Source organism: Podarcis bocagei, assembly GCF_964188305.1.
Source record: "Podarcis bocagei genome assembly, chromosome: 11".
Taxonomy (NCBI): Eukaryota; Metazoa; Chordata; class Lepidosauria; order Squamata; family Lacertidae; genus Podarcis; species Podarcis bocagei.
In genome coordinates, this window is record NC_138136.1 from 35,872,721 (window position 1) to 35,891,499 (window position 18,779).

Genomic DNA, 18,779 nt, shown 5'->3' on the forward strand with positions numbered 1-18,779 from the left:
AGGAATATTTTTAAATACCTCCTAAATATTAAAATGAGGAAGGTAGAAGGACCTCAATGAGGCAGGAACTGCCACCCTGTGCCAATGAGGCACCTCTTCTTAAGGAAAGCTGTCTTTAGGGACCATGCCCTTTGCTTCCTGTATCTCCATTAGAGTTATACACTGGATCCTGAACTGAATTGGGACAATTCAGGGCAACACAGGATTGGGATGGATCATATTGAGGCAGCTCCCAATTGCTCCAGTTCGAGTCCCAAGCTTCAGATGTTTGCTCCTGTTCAATGTAGTAGGTTCACCCGTTTTTACAATGGGAGTCTTTCCAGCATCTATGAACATGAATCCAAGACGCAACTTTGGAGTTACAAAAAAATTGTTACTCCAACATAACAATGAAACACACATTTAGCCAATCTTTCATGAGTTATACAATTTATCCACACCTGCATCTCTTTGGCTTCTTAATTCAAAGAGCAAAAGTCTATCTTGTTTCTCTTCTATATTCTGCAATACTTCGTTGATGGACTCGTGCTGTCAAATGCAAATCATTGTTCGCTTTATTAAAGACAGGCAGTCTGGAACTGAACTAAAACATGAGAACTTGGAAAGCGGCCAGGTATTTTACCTGAGCCAGCTGTGCTGGATGGATAGGTGCACACAACTTACAAAGAGAGAAAGGTGTACAGTGATTTACTGTTATGAAGGTTTGTGCTGCTACTGTCTGTAAAACATGTGGTCTGATCCAAAGAACCATCAGCAAAAAGCAAGCACCAGGGGAAGAGTTCATGACGTGCAATGATACACAGATTCTATAATACTTATGCTGGCAAAAACAACACAACTACAAGTGGAAGAGTAGTTTTGGAATAAGTTCCACTTTTTTGTGTAACACAGTAACATGAGGTGCAGAATATCCTTTGTGTAAGTGAAATACACCTTGTGCGTGCAGAAAGGCATTTTTTAAACCAGCTTTGCCTGGAACTCTTATAAGAAGCTGCTGCCTAGGAAGTCCTGATGCAGAGGAAAAGACTGTGCTTGGAACAGTCAGGAGCGAGTTGTTCTGCATCTCCCTGACTGGGTAATGGCTGCCAAAGGGGAAAGAAGGAGTCAGGTTATTCCTGCTCTCTTTTGGCATGGGCAGGGGTTGCTTTCATGGAGTGGGAGATTTATTTAGGTTTTATTTCCTTTCTTTTAAATATGTTATTGAAATATTACTATTTAAATCTTGTGTAAGTTGTATCTTATTGTATTGTTTGGATTTTGTGTTTATAAGTTTTATGAGCTGCCTTTGGGGCCTTTTTGGCCAAAAGGTGAACAGAAACTCCACATAACACAAATATAATTCACGATTCAGCAACTTCATACATGCCACATTTGATGCTAACACATGGAAACAAAACTGCTCAACTATCTATACTCACTGTGTCACAGCTCTGTTTAGCTGAATTGAGCTGTGAAACCATGTTATCCTCTTCACAGCCACTGCAACTACTATGGATTTTTCTAGACCTAGAAGTGTGCAACTCTTTTTCGCCTAAATCAAGAAATAATGATTATAGTTTCAAAATAAGTTATGAATGTACCAAATCAACATAGTATCAGCTTGAGTACGCATATATTAAGTATGGGGGGGGAATCTGGTTGTGTACATGCACACGTGTGTATTTGCCATTTGATACCTTCTTCTGAAAATCAAATCCTCTTAAGACACACTAAAATGGAGAATTAATTACAATAGGACCAGGGTGCTGGAAAACAAGTACGGTAACTTCAAGAAGCTTATCGTGCTATTGGATGCCTTTTAAAAGGATAAAGGAAGTTGCAGTTAATATGAAGGAAGGGACATACCAAGCACATCAGTCATCTGATGAGCCTCTTTGGTCTCAGTAGCACCATAAGATTTAAGGAGTTCTTTCATTTTGTCACAGGTGGCTTCATCCAGGGCATTGTTCCCACAGTTGTCCATCTCATTTGGGTTTGCACCATGAAGTAGTAGACACTGTGCTGCCTGCAACACATTTCTTAATTATTCACTCCTATGCTCTAGTTACTATTTTTTTCATGTTCTTCTGCTCTTACAATAGTCCAGGGACTGGCCAAATGTTAAGATCAGAAACAGACATTCAGCTTCCTTTTTCCGATTCGTTTTAAAATTGTATTTATTTTATTTTACAACATTTATATACCACTTCAGGGTAATAAAACCTCAAAACAGCTTACAAAAAAATTAAAACAATAACATTATAGTAAAAAAACCCATTTACAGCAACGTTGTTGCATATATGTTGCTAACTGAAAAATGATGAGGGAATTAGAAGAAGAGGAAAGGATTTGTGATAGTCAATAAACTGGTACAAAGGGAGTAACTCCAAGAGATGCTGGGAAAATAAAAGAATCCAGAAGCAAAACCTAAGTTGGACTCTGTGTTTTGTCACTACCTACTCTATCAAAGGCTAAATGCAGAGACAGGCTTAGGGATGGATAAATCTGACAATTTCAGTTCTCCCATTTTCTCAGTTTTTGAATACTATAGTCCACACTCCACACTCAGTTCTGCAGCAATTTATACTCCCCCCCCCCCAAAAAAAAAACTTCATGAAAACTAGTCAGCATGTTAGTGCATATTTCTCCTGATACACACATTTAAGTGTAGTATTGGCTTATACATATTCCAATACCATGCAAGCAGTTTCCTCAAGATAAAAAATTATATGATGTGTTCACTAATATATGCAATTTATATATTGTTTTCACTAATACATGTATTTTAAACAGACTTTCCACTAATATAAGCGTTTATGTACACATTGTTTGGTTGGGCAACTGCGTCACAAAATTCAGAGAAGTGATGAATTTAAAATGATAATCATGTTTCAGTTTCTGTATCAGTTTGCAAATTAGATAGCTCTCATTAAAATGCAAAAATACCAAGCAAACCTAATTTCTTCCCCATCCGCGCCCAGGCCATAGACATCAAAAGCCCTTCAAACAAGGTGCTTTCTGTATCAGAGGCTGCTGATATTTTGGTGCCTGTGGGCGTACTTGTAAACCAGAGAAACTGAAGTTAGGCACTACATACATACTTTGCAACCAAGTGCATACCACAACCTTGTCTATGGACTACAACAGAATGCTTCTGTCAAGGCGAGTTTCAATGAGGTGGAGGAGGCACAGTGGACTCTAATGAAGGCCTCTGCAGGCACCCTATAGTTGTCATGTTGGCAAACCCTTTATTAATTCAAATAGGTCCATCTTAATTAGGATTTGAAACTCACTTTCAAGCTGGTAAACAGACGGTGGACGAGAGAGAGGCTGGTTAGCACTACATTACCTCAAAATGGTTGCCTGAAACAGCATCATGAATTGGAAAAACACCACCCAGGCTTTTACAATTCACATCAGCACCAGCTTTGAGCAGCTCTTCGATAATCTCAGCAAAGCCCTCATTGGAAGCTTCATGAATTGCTGTCCAGCCTAGTAAAACCAGAGTTAGATATGAGTCTGTAAGATGCATGAGCTTTTACCTAATGTTGCTGTTGTTGTTATCAAGATACCATTCATCATTCAAGGATCACAGGGTGGTTTATGTATAAAAACACAAAAATATGTAGCATAATAACAAACTAAACAATGACCCTCACTCACAGTTTAATTTTTTAATTAGTCAAAAGCCTGGGTGAAGTGGGAAGTTTGAGCCTGGTGTCTAAAGATATTTGCACCCCACAAATGGGGAGCCACTGAAGAAAAGCCCACTTAATAATGTTGCCACATCTAATAATATGTAATAATTTTACTACATTGGCCTGGATCCAAATAACTGTACAGCTTGTTCCAGGTGCCCAAGAGGATTTTGAATTTGAAAGGAGTTTTGAAGGTAGATTATGATCTGTTGTTCAGAAAGCAATTCAAAGTCCCACCCAAATTTCTTTTTTCCAACTATAATAGCGCTTTAGATCCAGGCCACTTTACATATTTGCACACCTATTCATCTACTAGACATCTGTTCGAATACAGTGTGCGTGTGTCCATATGTATATATCAGTATATATATATATTTCTCCATGGAACATAATATTAATCCTATAAAACCATGAAGCATCCTTATTTGGATGTTGCTGTTGGCAGTGAAGAAGAGAATTTGATAAGAGAGAGAAAGAGGGAGAGAGAGATGATTCTAGGGTCACAACATAGCAGAAAACATTTAAACTATAAATTAAGAATACCACACCTGCATTATCTTTCTGATTTACACATGCTCCAGATGCTATTAAAGATTTCACTAAAGACAAATCTCCTTTTTTAGCAGCCAAATGCAAACAAGTTTCTCCTTTGGCATTTGTTTTGTTTATTCTTGGTTTTATGGTACACAGCAGCTGATTAGAAGACGCTTGTTTCTCCTTTTCACTAGAATGTGAAGAGTCTAAAGACATATTTTGCACTCATTAATAATTACATAAGGTATTTTGAGGGGCACTGCTACACCAAATGCTAGATGCTGGCCAATACTTTTTAAAGGAATACCACTTGCCAAAACATGCTTTCAAAGACACTGGTGTAAAATATTCACACATCAGTGTCAACATTAACAACCTTTTGAACTTCAGCTGTGTAAACCTAAAACAATTATGTCTCCTAAAGTTTACATAACATTAGTCTGTCTTCTTCAGTCTTCTGTTATCAGATAGCATCTATGCATATGTGTGTGTGTGTATTTATATATATATATAATAACCATGAGTTCATATACAGTGGTACCTCGAGTTACATACGCTTCAGGTTACAGACTCCGCTAACCCAGAAATAGTACCTCGGGTTTGCTTCAGGATGAGAACAGAAATCGTGCAGCAGCGGCGCAGCAGCAGCAGGAGGCCCCATTAGCTAAAGTGGTGCTTCAGGTTAAGAACAGTTTCAGGTTAAGAATGGACCTCCGGAACGAATTAAGTACTTAACCTGAGGTTCCACTGTAGCCTTATCATGTGTACCTTACAGATAAAAAAAATTGGGGAGAAAATGGAGAAGAGCAACGACGTAAAAGAGAATGAATCTAAGCAAGGCACAAATGTAAATACTTCGTACCACAAATGTGGAGAGATAACTTTAGAAGACTTAACAATATTTCAGAGTGATTTGTTTTATCCATTATAACTAATGATCCTTAGGAAGTTTAAGATAAAATGGAAACATCAAGAAGACTCCCACCCAACATACCTATGCTTATATGTAAAAGGTCAAGGAGATTCCCCTTTCAAATATATGTGGGACATTCCATTAACTTAGAATCTTAAACTAGTGAAGGAAGAAAGGAAGGACTGTATGAGCTTTGAGTCAGGGCTGTCCCACCCCTGAGGCAAGCTGAGGCAGCCACCTCAGGCAGTAGAAGCCCAAGAGAAAGTGTCCCCATGGCTGCCCTGCCTTGGCAGGGACGTGGTGGCGGTGGCTTCCACCAAGATCTCATGAGATCTCATGCAGTCTGCAAGATTTTGTGAGAAGTTGCTGGAACCCACCACCATCATCTCCACTTCATGGGTGCCATTGCACGACCCAGGTAAATGAGGCTGTGGTGGGAGCTACACCTTCCCATTTTGCCTCGGTGAAATGGGACATGCTGCCCTTGCTTTTAGTCCTCTCCCAGCTGCGCCTTTTGGAGGCCAAGGTATGTCTGAACAATCTCAAAGTGACAGGGGAAATCTGACTCAATTCAACCACAACATTCACTTCTGAAATTTTATTAACTGCTTACCTGAGGGGTGGTTAACCTCTTCTTATTTAGATATTGCTGAACTACAATTCCCATCAACCCCAATCAGTACAACCAATGGGAAGTTGGGAGTTGTAGTTCAGCAACATTGAGACGGCTACAGGTTAACCGTACCTGTCTTACCTAATGAATGTGGGATTTCCTGCTCCTCAGTCAAATTAAACTGTAAAGGAGTTGCACTATTGCTAGAACACAAATGTTCGTTTTGGCAATCCTCAATGGATATAGATTCCATTCTTTTACTTTGGATAGTTTCTAATTCATTTGACTGTAAAGATACATCTGGAGTATTGTTTGAATTTTCTTTATCATTCTTCTCACTGTAACATTTTCCAAGGATCTGAGTTTGTAGTGATTTATCTGTTGAATAAAAAAGTGCAGCGTCTCCATGAGGAATGTTAATGAAAATACCATAAAGTATATTATTACAGACATGATTAGTATGAGCTGCCTGCTGCTCCTGAAATATTCACCAAACTTTTTAAGATTCCACAGAAAATTATTACAAAATGCTTCTATAAAGATCTATTAACATTTCTATTGCTTACTCTGAAACAAAATATAGTGTAGCAATAGCTTGTTTCGTGCATCACATTAAGCTGTAGTTAAAATAAACTATGGTTTAATGTGGCTGAGCAACATACTGGTGCCTACTGCTGGAATTGTGGATGCTTTACTCCTCCCCTGCTCCTGCTGGGAAACAAGGCATGCGCTGGCTTTTCATGCTACCCAAACCTGACCTCATGGCTTGTTTCTCTCCAAACTATGAGAAGAAACTAAACCTTGTTCTTGGCTTACTGTTCATGCTTTGTTTTGGGGAAACAAACCACAAGCCTGAGTTCAAATGACGTGACAAATCAGACCATGGCTTGTTTCCAGAAAGCATGGAGGCACAGGTGTGAAGCACCTGCATGCTGTTTGTTCATGTTAAACCCGTTGATTTTAACAATGATTTAATGTGAGGTGCGAACCAGGCAAACATTTCATTGTGCTAATTTAGAATGCCATAATTTTGACTAAGGTGCTCAGTATTAAGCCATTTGGAGCCAACTGTTTTCACATGCAGTGGTAACCCTAATGTAGAGTAGGTTACTAATTTAACTCATTGCAGAAAATCATAAAAAAATTACTACCATATCTTACTACAAGGAATCTTATGAAGATGATCTGTGAAATGGACAGGAATTAGCCTCACCATGCTCGCAAGACTAATTGCCTTTAGGTTTCACAGGGGAACTTTACACTTTCTTTGAAAGCCATAAGTGCACCTATCAGCTATTTGGGGATGGTAACTGGGGTACCTTTTGCCCCACAATCCCTTCTCACCAGCCAACAGTGCAATTTCTGCATTTTAAAGACTCTTTAAATACTCTTTTTCACTGTTGAATCAGGGATATATTTTAATTTCCTTCTTAGAAACTACTGTAATTTATGAATTATTAAAATAAATAAATGAAATACAGTGGTGCCCCGCAAGACGAATGCCTTGTAAGACGAAAAACTCGCTAGACGAAAGAGTTTTTCGTTTTTTGATGTGCTTCGCAAGACGAATTTCCCTATGGGCTTGCTTCGCAAGACGAAAATGTCTTGCAAGTTTGTTTCCTTTTTCGTAAAACCGTTAATACCCAGGGTGCATTGCTTGAAGAGGTGCAGTTGCGACTTGACTTTGAGGAGCAACTCATAGCACGCGGTGTGGTAGCCTTTTTTGAGGTTTTTGAAGACTTTGCTGATTTTTGAAGCTTTTCCAAAACTTCTTTTGCAGCCATCTGGTAAGTTAAACTTTTAAAACTTTTTGGGGGGGTTTTGGATTTTGGGTTGGGGTGTTTGGAATTCAAGGACTTGATGTTGGGGAGGGGTTTGCAAGAATCTGGAAGCTTGTGTGGTTTTTTTCTGCATTTTTATGATTTTTTGTGACCATTGGGCCACTCTGCTGTTGTTTAAAAAAATTTCTGGGTTTCTGTCCTCCAAAGAACTGAGGGACATTTGCATGAAGTGGAAGGATGTGCAGGCTTTTGCACAGCGGCACCACCCTGACAAGCATGTGGCACATGACCTTGCGAACACTTTTGATACGAGGGTTATTGTCGCCTTTCAGGGAGGTGCTGAAAAGGCGGATGAAGCAGCAGACCATGGACAGGTTCTTCAGCAAGAAGCAAAGAGTGGAAGAGGAACCTTCTTCGAGTGGTCCACCAGAGTCTTAGAAAATGTACTGTACACTTTGTTGATTTTTAAATGTTTTTCTGTCATGTTTAAAAACTTAATTTATTGTTCCTTCAATTTTTGAAATGCTCTTTACAGTATGTGTGACTTTAAAGAGCAGTTAATAAACTCTTGTTGTACCAAATTTGGCTTTGTTTGGACTTTTTTTGACCATAGGAACGCATTAATTGATTTTCAATGCATTCCTATGGGATTTCGTGCTTCGCAAGACGAAAAATTCGCTAGACGAAAAAACTCGCAGAACGAATTAATTTCGTCTTGCGAGGCACCACTGTAATTAGATTAATTTGAATCCTTTTTACATGGCCCTTCAATTAATAATTTCAAGGGTTCAGATTATCAACAAATGATAAAAATATAATAAAACTTCCTCAATCAACAGTAAATAAAAAAGCTAATGCTGCACTAAAAATAACCACAATGGAAGTTAGACGTATGTCTATTTTTCTCTCTCCACCTCTCCTTTTGTATCATTGCATTTCCAGCAATCTCTCTATCTTCTCTGAATGGATTACCTTGGAATGGGTCTTTGTCCAGCATCTGTAAAGGGAGGACTGTGTTGTTCTCAGTCCTACTACCATTTCCTGTTCTCTCAAAGCAACATTTCCCAACATTTCCTTCTGCTCTTCCCATCATAATGCCCTCATGAACAGGAGGAGTTAAAAATCTTTGCTCACTGAAGCTGCAAGTGCTGGGACTTTCAGAAACACCAACTCTATTAATACTCTGTGAAATTGTTGAGGATAGTTCCATACAAACATGAACTGCTTGTTCATTACAGATTCCATCAGCTCTAGAGGTGTTTTCACCTGGGTTTTGGCCTGCATTTAAATTGTATTCTTCAGAAAGGACTGTACAATCTGAATCACTGAGAGGTTCAATTTCTTGCAACATTGAGATGGTTGGGATTTTTGACTCGGATGGGTTTTCTTCTAAACAGACAGATTCAGCTACAGATAAAGGCTCTTTCACAGCCAGTTCATGCCCCAAACTATGGTTGTCCAGATTAATCTGATCTACAGAGTTTTCAGAATGCATATACTGGTCTAGTGATCTATTTTTCTCAGAAGCAAGAATAATGATGCCCTCTCTTACTGTCCAGACAAGCTTCTTTTCAGCAGTATGAAGGTTGTAATCTAAAGTAACTTTAAGACTATTAGACCCTTTATTATCTTTCATTGCATACTGGCTTTCCTCCTGCAAAGGCAAACCGATGTCTTTGCATGAGAAGTGTGTAGAATCCAAATTAGATTCATTTACTACCTCAGTTTCAAAAGCAGATTCTTCTTCAACAGGATTCAGTGATGTGACAGTATGGGAATTAGTTGCTTGATCTTTTGTTGCTCCTGCCAGTTCAGTGCTTTTAAGAGCCTCTTTTCTTTCTGATGGACAGTCATCAATACTATTATTAGAGTCACTCTCTTGCTGAATTTCTGACCCCATTGCCATGTTACAGTCTTCTTCAGCTTCACAACTTCTGTTCGAATTATACTGGCGATACTCTGAAGATCCAACTGTTCTTTTTGAGACCAATGTAAGATCAGTTGCAGGACCATCCTGAATGTCCTTCCTCTGGCCATTTATTCTTCTTTTGTCACCTGATGCTCCCAAAGATGGTGGTCTTCCCCTGACTGACTGCTTTGCCTTTGAAACCAGACATGTACCTTCAAATGTTGTAGCGTTCACTAGTGAACAACTATTGCACATTTTGGAAGCATAATTTCTTTGTGAAGTCCTTTTTCTCTTACTTGGCTTTGACTTTACCCTCTGTAGCTTTAGTACCTTAGTATTTTCCTTAGATGTATGGCGAACTCTTTCACCTGAGCATGTTTTTGCCTGGAAAAGCAAAACAGTGATAATAGAACAGAAACAGAAATAATAGCCAGGATATATTTCCTAGTCCCCACCCAATATTTATTCACATGAATGGGTTTTGATAACAATAGGGAAGAGAAAAGATTGTGAATTACCACAGGACAATCAAAAATCAGTTCCACGCTATGTTAAATAAATGCCGTAGTGCTGCTGGATCAAGACAAAAGGGTTCAACTTTGTAGCCCTGTGGCAATTAGAGGACCCCATGCAGCTAGGGGACCCACAAGCAAGCTGAGGAGGCTTATTCCTTGGGAGAGGAGAGGAAAGTAGAGCTATTGCTCACTTTAAATATACAGTGGTACTTCAGATTACAGACGCTTCAGGTTACAGACACTTCAGGTTCCAGACTCCGCTAACCCAGAAATAGTACCTTGGGTTAAGAACTTTGCTTCAGGATGAGAACAGAAATTGTGCGGCAGTGGCGCAGCGGCAGCGGGAGGCCCCATTAGCTAAAGTGGTACCTCAGGTTAAGAACAGTTTCAGGTTAAGAACGGACTTCCAGAATGAATTAAGTTCTTAACCTGAGGTACCACTGTACAAGGTAGCCAAGGGTTTCCCCCGTATTTTTTTTTTACCTTTTAAAGAGAGGCTTGCATAGCTCACCACAGTGCAGATCTCTTGATGCCCATTCCCTCTGCCTAAATTTTCTAAAAAGGCCTTCCTAGAAGGGTTTCAGCTCCAGAAACTGTGGTTGGCTGCTTCCTTTTAGCCACACTTCTGGAACAGCTTCAGCACCATGCTGCCTCCAGAACTGAAGCTCTTCTAAGAAGTGTAGGTGGGGGCAATGGGTGTAGAGACACTCACGCTGATTTAAGTGGTTAGAATCCTTCCTTTCAAAGAGTAATAATAAAGAATTAAACAACCTTTGGCTGCCTCGTACATTTAAGGTAAGTGGCATCCCCTTCTCCTTCCAAGGAGAGCAGAGCAGCCGGGTCAGGGGGTGGGGTGGAGTGACAGAAAATACTCTCCAATTTGGCAGTGTCTCTGGTTCAATGCATTTGATATTACTAGTTAGAAACTAATTATTATGGTTAGGACCTTGAAGAGCACTTCAGAAAACCTCTGCATTAAAATACCTTGACTATTACTTGACTATTATATTTCATTACTCACTTGTATTGAAAATTCATTATTAACTTTTACCTTAGGCTGGCTCTCAGTTCTACTTTGGTCACTCACTGGGTCTTCTAAAACTCTTTCAGCTAAAAATACATTCAAGGAAGATATTTGGATCTGCTTTTTTAAGCCTGATTTTTAATGACACACAAAAACTGTTAGAAAAAGCCCTCTCCAAGTTTTCCTCTTAAAAATACATTTATAAAATTGTGAATTAATGAGTGTGTGGTATTTTGTTTTATGTGAAACAGCTGATAGCCTGTGTGAAGTTGGGATAGAGATAGTAACTGACAGCTGAATGACCATGCAGGTCACTGATATGTGTTGTACACCAGTCATTTTCATTGCAAAAATGGAAGTAGGCTGGTCTCTGAGCTCTGTTCTTAAATATTGCATCAGCTGTCGCCCAAAGGTTCTGTCAAACCTCTTCTTAAACAACAATAATTTCATTGTGGAAGAACTAAGTAGCACATGCACAATCTGGGTTGGTTCTTACACAACCTCTGATCAAAGTAGGCAACACAGCAAGAAACAGCAGAATGGGAAGAGACCCAGCAAATTAGTCTGGCTGAAAAATATAACTCTGTCCCACTGTAATTATCCTACCCTGGCTGAACTCTTCTGACATGGACATTTGTCATGCTCCCATAGCAGGAGGCTTCTGTGAAAGAGGCTCTGGGTCCTCTCTGAAGACTGCAACAGAGGAATAGACAGGATGTGATGACAGTGATGCTGAGCCCAGGTCCTTTGGCACTGGGGACCCCTGGACATTAGCACAGCAAGACCAGAACTCAGAAGTGGAGATTAAGAATGAGCCACCTCCAAATCCTCATGCTGCCTCATGAAGCTCCAAGACAGGGCAATGACTATATGGCACAGTACCCATCTGAGAGGCAGGCTGCTCCTCATGAGTAGACCTGAACTGTGTTAGCTCAGATGACCAACAGCTGTACAAAGGGTGGAGCTCAGGATGTTATTGAATTAAAGCCCTCAGTCTTAAATATTCCCATGGCTTTGTTAAATTGCTAGCTGCCCCACTTCATTGCTGTTGCACAATGACCCTCACCATGCAAGATGACCTTTGTGACTCTCAGGCTTGGAAACTGCCTATTGGTAGCAATCCTATTTGTGGACATTCAAGACTCAGAAGGAGGGGAGTTTGGGGGGCTATTTGTTGAATGTGGATGCCATGTTTTGCTCTAGTGTTATCATTCTGCCAATCATTGCTGAGCTTTCAAAGAACAAATGAATCAAATGTGTCAGTTCTTCACACATTACAAAATTGCACAGATCAAAATAAAATGTTACAGCTGCTTCACACTTACAATGTATGATTCTAGCTACCTTCAATACACACACCAATTTCAGAACTTCATCATAGTTCAAGATTTGTTCAACAATTTTACATTAGGTTTTTTTATTCCATGAATATGAATTTGAGATCAGATTTTTATTTACCAAAAATTAGAAGTGCTACCCATATCTGGAGGAGCTGTGTGATACAGCTTGATGCTTGCCATAGAGCAACAAAATTCAAAGAAAACATTACTTGATTTTTAACATTAAAAATGCTAAGAAAAACATCTTGCTTCCACTGAAGTTTGCAAGAATGCATGCCCTATATATTGTAAAATTGATTGTATCACTTGACAGTAATTCCTGCTTAATTAATCCAAAACACAAATACTGTATACATACGTCATTTTGTTATATTCCAGTGCTCTGGTGAAGCTATGTTGACAAAGTCCTATCTGCATACAGAACAAATCTCAAATTTGGAGTAAAAACATTTCTTGTAGTTCCTTTGTGAATGAGTGTCAGTCTAAATAGAGCTCTTTCTTACCTGATGCTGACCATCTTCTAGATTTAGCTATAAAACTTGCAAGTAGTTTCCTCATAGGCATGTCAGTTGCTTCTTCTAAAGCACTCTTCCCTCTCTCATTTTTGAACAATGGATCGGCTCCATACCAAAGTAGTAATTCTGCCACCTAGAGGTAAAGATGCTTCAACGTTTGTTCCTAACGCTTTCACTCTTTCCGTATCTCACTCATCATACAGAACAGCCACAGGTGTCGCTCCATAGCAACTAAAAGTCAAAGTCGCTGCTGCTCATTGCAATTTTACATGTAGTTACAGATATAATATGAGCAAGTAGAACCCTGCAACAAAATGTTGCAGCTCATCCTCAGCCCCTAACGGAAATGGTTCTGTTTGGGACAGCCTGGAACAAGAGTGCTTATTAAACTTGATGAAGAGAGGAGGAAGTTTCAGCAAAAAACACACAGGCTTTTGTTTCATCTTCATGAAACCTTCCTGCACTGCACTTATAATGTGAAAGGAGTTGGTTTTAGAGCCTGAGCACTTTATTACTATGTACTTGGGAGGGGGGTGTCCCTGAAGACTGACATTCTCAACATTCCATGGCTCTGGACACCACTAAGCTTGAGCAGCATTCTGACTTGTTAGATCCCTAAAATCAAATGTAAACATCGTTGCCACTGTCAGCAAAAATCAAAAAAGGAGTGGTTACAACACTGTCATAAATAAACACACAACTTTTGTAAAATATGGTAGATTGTTTAAGAAATCTACAAATCAGAGGTGGTATTCCAAGTTTTACTCAGAGGACACCCACTGAAATGAATGAATATGACTAAGTTAGGTCAAGTAATTTCAGTGGGTTTATTCTGGATTAAACTCAGTTGAATACCACCTCAGAAGACTAATGGAATATGTAAGCTCTTTTAGAAGAGACAAACAGGATCAATTTAGTCTATGTTTACATTCCACAGATGTCTTATTGAATGTCTAAAATAAATAACCCCCCAATCTTCTAAGTACAGTACAGCTAATTATAATAAAATTAGCAAAATACATGCAAAGAAGGAAGGAATGCCAATTGTGACAGGATAGGAAAGGAAAGGAAAGGGCATTTCTTAAATATAATGAAGCGAACTAAAGACTCCCAGTACTTGGGAACAGCTTTAGACAGATAAGGACTCTCCACAGCTAGACAGATCTTCAGACAGAAATGATGGCAAATCTTGCAGAAGTTTTATTGCATACGAGAACTCTTGGACCTTCTCAAGCATTTGAAAAATCAAGACAAACAGTTATTTCTTTCTTTTTTCCACTAGATGGTGCAAGACAAGAGCTCAAAACAGGAGATAACAAAGCTTCATTATAACTACTTTCCATACCCAGAAATTATTTGGGGATGGGCTACCCTCTAATTTTTTTTTGCAGACAAACCAATACATATATAAAAACAAATGGACCAGGCCTCTAAATCTTTGTTTTCCCTATTTTAATCTCTGCCTCCTGGTCCTTGTCACATGGTTTTTCATGGTAGGCAGCTTCCACTGCAGCAGCACCCCAAAACAATAGCATCTGTACCTTTAAGAAGGAAAAACAATGCCTTTCCTTGTGGCTTTTTGTAGAAGATAAATTGCAACGTATTTTCAAATACAGAAGCATTACCTTATAGTGACCACCTTTAACTGCATCATGTAATGGTGTTATTTTTTCACTTCCTTTACAGTTAACATCAGCTCCTGCTTTTAAAAGCTCATTTGTTGTCCACCACAATCCAGCCAGACTGGCGTCATGCAGTGGAGTCCAACCTGTGGCATCAAAAAAATACTTATTTTTTGTGTTCCTTTCTTAGAATTTAGGCCATATATTTTATAGGATTATTTTCTAATGACTTACATTTCCCTCTGGCCAGAAAACATTCCCCTCCTGGGGACTACGACTGGTTTTTGAGGATTTAGGTAGTGGAAAGGGGAAGAATGGAACACTAGCAACCTATTGTATATCTTAGAACTGCTACAGTGGCTAAAGGTGCCAACAGACAGTTAATTTTGTGAGAGACATTCAAGCACAGACCAAAAGGTCTATGCAAATAAAGTGAAGGAAGTTTTCTGGCCAGAGGGCCAAATCTTTATCTCCCCAACTGCGGACAGTCTGAAGCTAACAGGTGGCTGGGGCCACCCACCGTCAATGACCTGATCTCATAGTGATATCAGGTGATGCTTCCCTTTAAAGCCCTGATTATTAGGACTTCAGAGCAAACCATGGTGCTTTCGAACAGTGCTTTGTAAACATCCTAGCATTCAGACACCCCCTCCCACATTTCTCCTTCAAATTCCGGAGGGTGAAGGATAGGCAGGAGCTGCTGAAGGCATATTTCCACATGCCCATCAGGAAAGTAATGAGAAAATGAACAGACCACACACTGTTAAGTAAGTTTAAAAGGTTTTACTTACAAAATCCAAAGGTATGATTCATGTGCTGATCCAAGCAGCAGCTAGGTGAACACAGGTAGAACACACTTGGATACACAATACAGACTATAGTTTCAAGTATGAGATCTGAGATTGCAGCAAGCTCAGACATGTCCTTCATGCTTTGGTACATGGCACAAAGAGGGTGAGGAAAGGAAAGAGAAGAAGCTTCATTTCCTCCCTCATCGGAGGTGGGGCCATGACCTAGTTGAGTCTAGGAACACAGCTCTCTGATCTGAACCTCTTTATGTACTAAACAGAACTCATGCACAGTTATGTTTGGTTTCAATTTCCCAGAGTTTCCCCCTTTTCTCCTGGAATGAGCAGGAGATGATTTGTGTTAACTACCATTTCACAAAATGGTAGTTAACACAAATTACAGGCCCATCCCTAAGCACTTACTTATACTGTAAAACTAGCATATCACAGAACACATGATAAGTAAACATGCTTAGCATTAAGTTGTGCCTTGCTCAAGTTTATTATTACACATTATTATTTCATCATTGGATGAAATTAACATTGGAGATTCTGCTCACCTGCACAATCCTGAGTATTTACATTTCCACCAGCTTTTATCATTGCACACAAACCATTTAGGTCATCTTCCACAGCAGCTCTGTGCAATAATGTCTGACCAAATCTGTCTCTTCTATTGATTTTGGATAGTGAAATGTAGTTATACGAGGAGTTAGAGGAACTGTTCCAAGTGGCTTGCCTCCCTGAGAAATATACACAAAACAAAAGGATGCAATAAGCAAAAAATATTGCAGGTTGCTTATTGCTGTCTAATCTAATCGTATTAGTTTGTTCCTGTCAATCATGGTTTAATGCAGAGCTTTCCAAACTGTAGGTTTGACATGTTAGTGTGTTGGCTGCAGGGCGTAGATGTGCCATGCAAATGCTTACTGAACTCCTCCCAGGGCTGGAAAGGGGTTCGTTTAACCTCTAGTTTGCTAGTAAAACTGAATTACTGTGTCGCAAAATGATGCATGTCTAAAAAGCGTGTGACCAACATGAAAAGTTTGGAAAGCTCTGATCTAATGTATCATTAATTACAGAAATATATCTGAAGTTGTAACAGAGCTGAATTCCTTGTCCCTAATGCCATAGACAAAATATCTTAAGAGGGATAGTGAACAAACTGCATACAGTGTTATGGCTGCAAAAATAGCCTATACCTGTACCAGGCAATGGAGACATGCTGCAATCTACATAAATGTAAATTCCCTTGAGACCTTTGTGGTATAGTAGGAGTAATAAATAAAGGAATAAAAATAATTATTTTATACTCACTTACCCAAGGAGTATTTTTCTTATAAATATTATTTAAAGTGTTTCTGGTTATGAGTAAAACTCACTCAAGGTGGCTTACACATAAATGATAAAAATACAATTTCCAATTTAAAAAAAAATATATAAAAATACAGTGCAAAACCTTACCTCTCATTGGGGCTCAATTTTGATTAGACATGCTAGAACTGAATTGTTAATAACATTCTGAATGGAAAGGAACAGTAAACAAACCCATTTTATTTTCATGAATAAAAGTTGAAGGAAGAAAGACATTTACCTACTGGGGTTATTGTTATGGTTTATTATTACAGTATGCATTTTTGTGTTTTATATTGTAAACTGCCCTGTGATTTTTAGATGAAGAGCAGTACAGAAATTTAATAAATAAATAATAATTTATTCAAAGTACAAAAGTTAACTCAACAACTAATTTTATTCATGTATTTAATATCAAATAACTGAGTTGCATATTTAACACAATATGCATATTAAACTCAATGTTTCAAACATTTGAAAGGGTATCATGAACAACAGGCGACAAATTTAGCTTATTTATTTTAGCAAATACATTTCTTTTATTTATAAGCTGCCCCACACATTAAAAAAAAATTACAAGATGCCACATGCACATACGTACTAAATAAATACATGTACGGTAATTAAAGCCAATCCATAGTTACTAAGTACTATAACCATTGCCATCTGCTGGATAACAAGAAGTCATGTATCAATGGATTGTGCTTTTAACTTGTAATTACTGCTTCCTGATACTTGCAGATTTATTGTACAAACCAAGACAGTAGTGGTATTTGCAGAACAGACTCATAATGCTGTTTTAGTATGTATGTGTATCCTACATGATAAATATGCAACTTACAACATTTTTAAATGTGTGTGTGTGATATAAATGGATACAGTGGAGAATTCCCAATCAACTAAGATTCCCCACAGCACCTACTCATATAGGCAAACATGAATACTTCATGCCCAACCAAGTGATCATGGATTTCAAATGCTGATGCAGCTCCAATTAAAAAATGTCTTCTAAAAGTAATAGGAACTGGCTCTAATGGCCAAGAAGCAAATTGCATGCCCAAGCACTAAGAGCTTTCTACTCAATAAGGATGATGTGGTGAAATTGAATCTGGCATAGGGATGGACAAATCAATCAATTTTGGTTTCTTTCAGTTTCTCATTTTTGCAGCCTTAAGTTCTTTTCTCCACATTTCCACATCAGTTTGCAAAACAAAATTTCAAATGCCCTCATTGAAATTCATTCGCATTTAAGTGTGAATTTCTCTTAATATGCACGTGTTTGTGCACAATTTTGCCCAATACACACAGTTTTGCAATTCATTTTTGTATATTACCAACACCAATATATGGCTTTTTATGAACACTTTACCCTAGTGTGAGCATTATCGTACACATAAATTGGAGAACAACACTGCAAAATTAAGAGAAATGTGAATTTCAAAAGAAGGCTTTTTTGATCACATATTGTTTTAAAAAGTGCGATTTAGGTAGGTTCACCTTTAACTGAATCAAATTTTATCCCCTACCCCAAACCTGAGGTAATATTGAGGATCATGAACTTAGCACAGAGGGCCAAACGAGACATTTGCTTGATGCAGAGCATAAACTGCATGTACTTTGGCCTTTAGATTTGAGTAAGGGGAAATGCCAGTGAAGCCTCCTTGCTTAGACCTAGAAAATGAAGGTGTCCCTTGCTCTACTTAAATTCCACATTCGGTCGCAATAGTTTCTTCCAACCCAGTACAAGACAGAGAATTGCTAGCGATGGACGCAGAGCTTCTGTTAATGCCCAGAAATGGTAACATGAACTAGGACACTTTGCCACAGTGACATATTTAGCGGGGGGGGGGGGGGCATATGTCCTTCAGGCTACAGAAGATTAAAAAAAACACTGCTTACTTCTTTTCATGGCAATCCTCTGACTTTTCCTCACTTGCTCAACTTTAGTATTTGTATCTGTAGTTGAGAAGTGGCGTAATACAGTTCCCATCTGTGAACAGTCATCTTCCTTATCTTTAGTGTCAGATCTGCTGACAAACAAAACATTTTAAATTACCAAATGCATTTCTCTATACCCGCATGAAGTGCATATATATATTAAAACATTTTTCTTGAATATTTATTCTCACCCAAACTTCACATGGAAACTTTTTTTGGTTTTACCTACTCAGGATATTCTTATTTATTTTATTATT

The 18,779-nt window shown here is 38.7% G+C and overlaps 1 protein-coding gene across 8 annotated transcripts in view; it reads right to left on the reverse strand.

The window, feature by feature from the left end:
• ANKRD31 (ankyrin repeat domain 31) overlaps positions 1 to 18,779 on the reverse strand; it is a 46,915-nt gene that overhangs the window by 9,409 nt on the left and 18,727 nt on the right. For 4 of the 8 annotated variants that reach the window (XM_081212474.1, XM_081212467.1, XM_081212470.1 and 1 more), the window contains 12 exons: positions 18,484 to 18,614; positions 15,792 to 15,974; positions 14,447 to 14,589; positions 12,810 to 12,954; positions 10,994 to 11,052; positions 8,491 to 9,811; positions 5,879 to 6,115; positions 4,226 to 4,417; positions 3,329 to 3,471; positions 1,846 to 2,005; positions 1,419 to 1,531; positions 441 to 528 (listed from right to left, as the gene is read on the reverse strand). In XM_081212474.1, coding sequence (XP_081068600.1) covers positions 441 to 528; positions 1,419 to 1,531; positions 1,846 to 2,005; positions 3,329 to 3,471; positions 4,226 to 4,417; positions 5,879 to 6,115; positions 8,491 to 9,811; positions 10,994 to 11,052; positions 12,810 to 12,954; positions 14,447 to 14,589; positions 15,792 to 15,974; positions 18,484 to 18,614 — 2,915 coding nt within the window. The remainder of the gene's footprint in view (positions 1 to 440; positions 529 to 1,418; positions 1,532 to 1,845; positions 2,006 to 3,328; positions 3,472 to 4,225; positions 4,418 to 5,878; positions 6,116 to 8,490; positions 9,812 to 10,993; positions 11,053 to 12,809; positions 12,955 to 14,446; positions 14,590 to 15,791; positions 15,975 to 18,483; positions 18,615 to 18,779) is intronic. The other 4 variants (XM_081212468.1, XM_081212471.1, XM_081212469.1 and 1 more) reach the window with 4 other exon arrangements.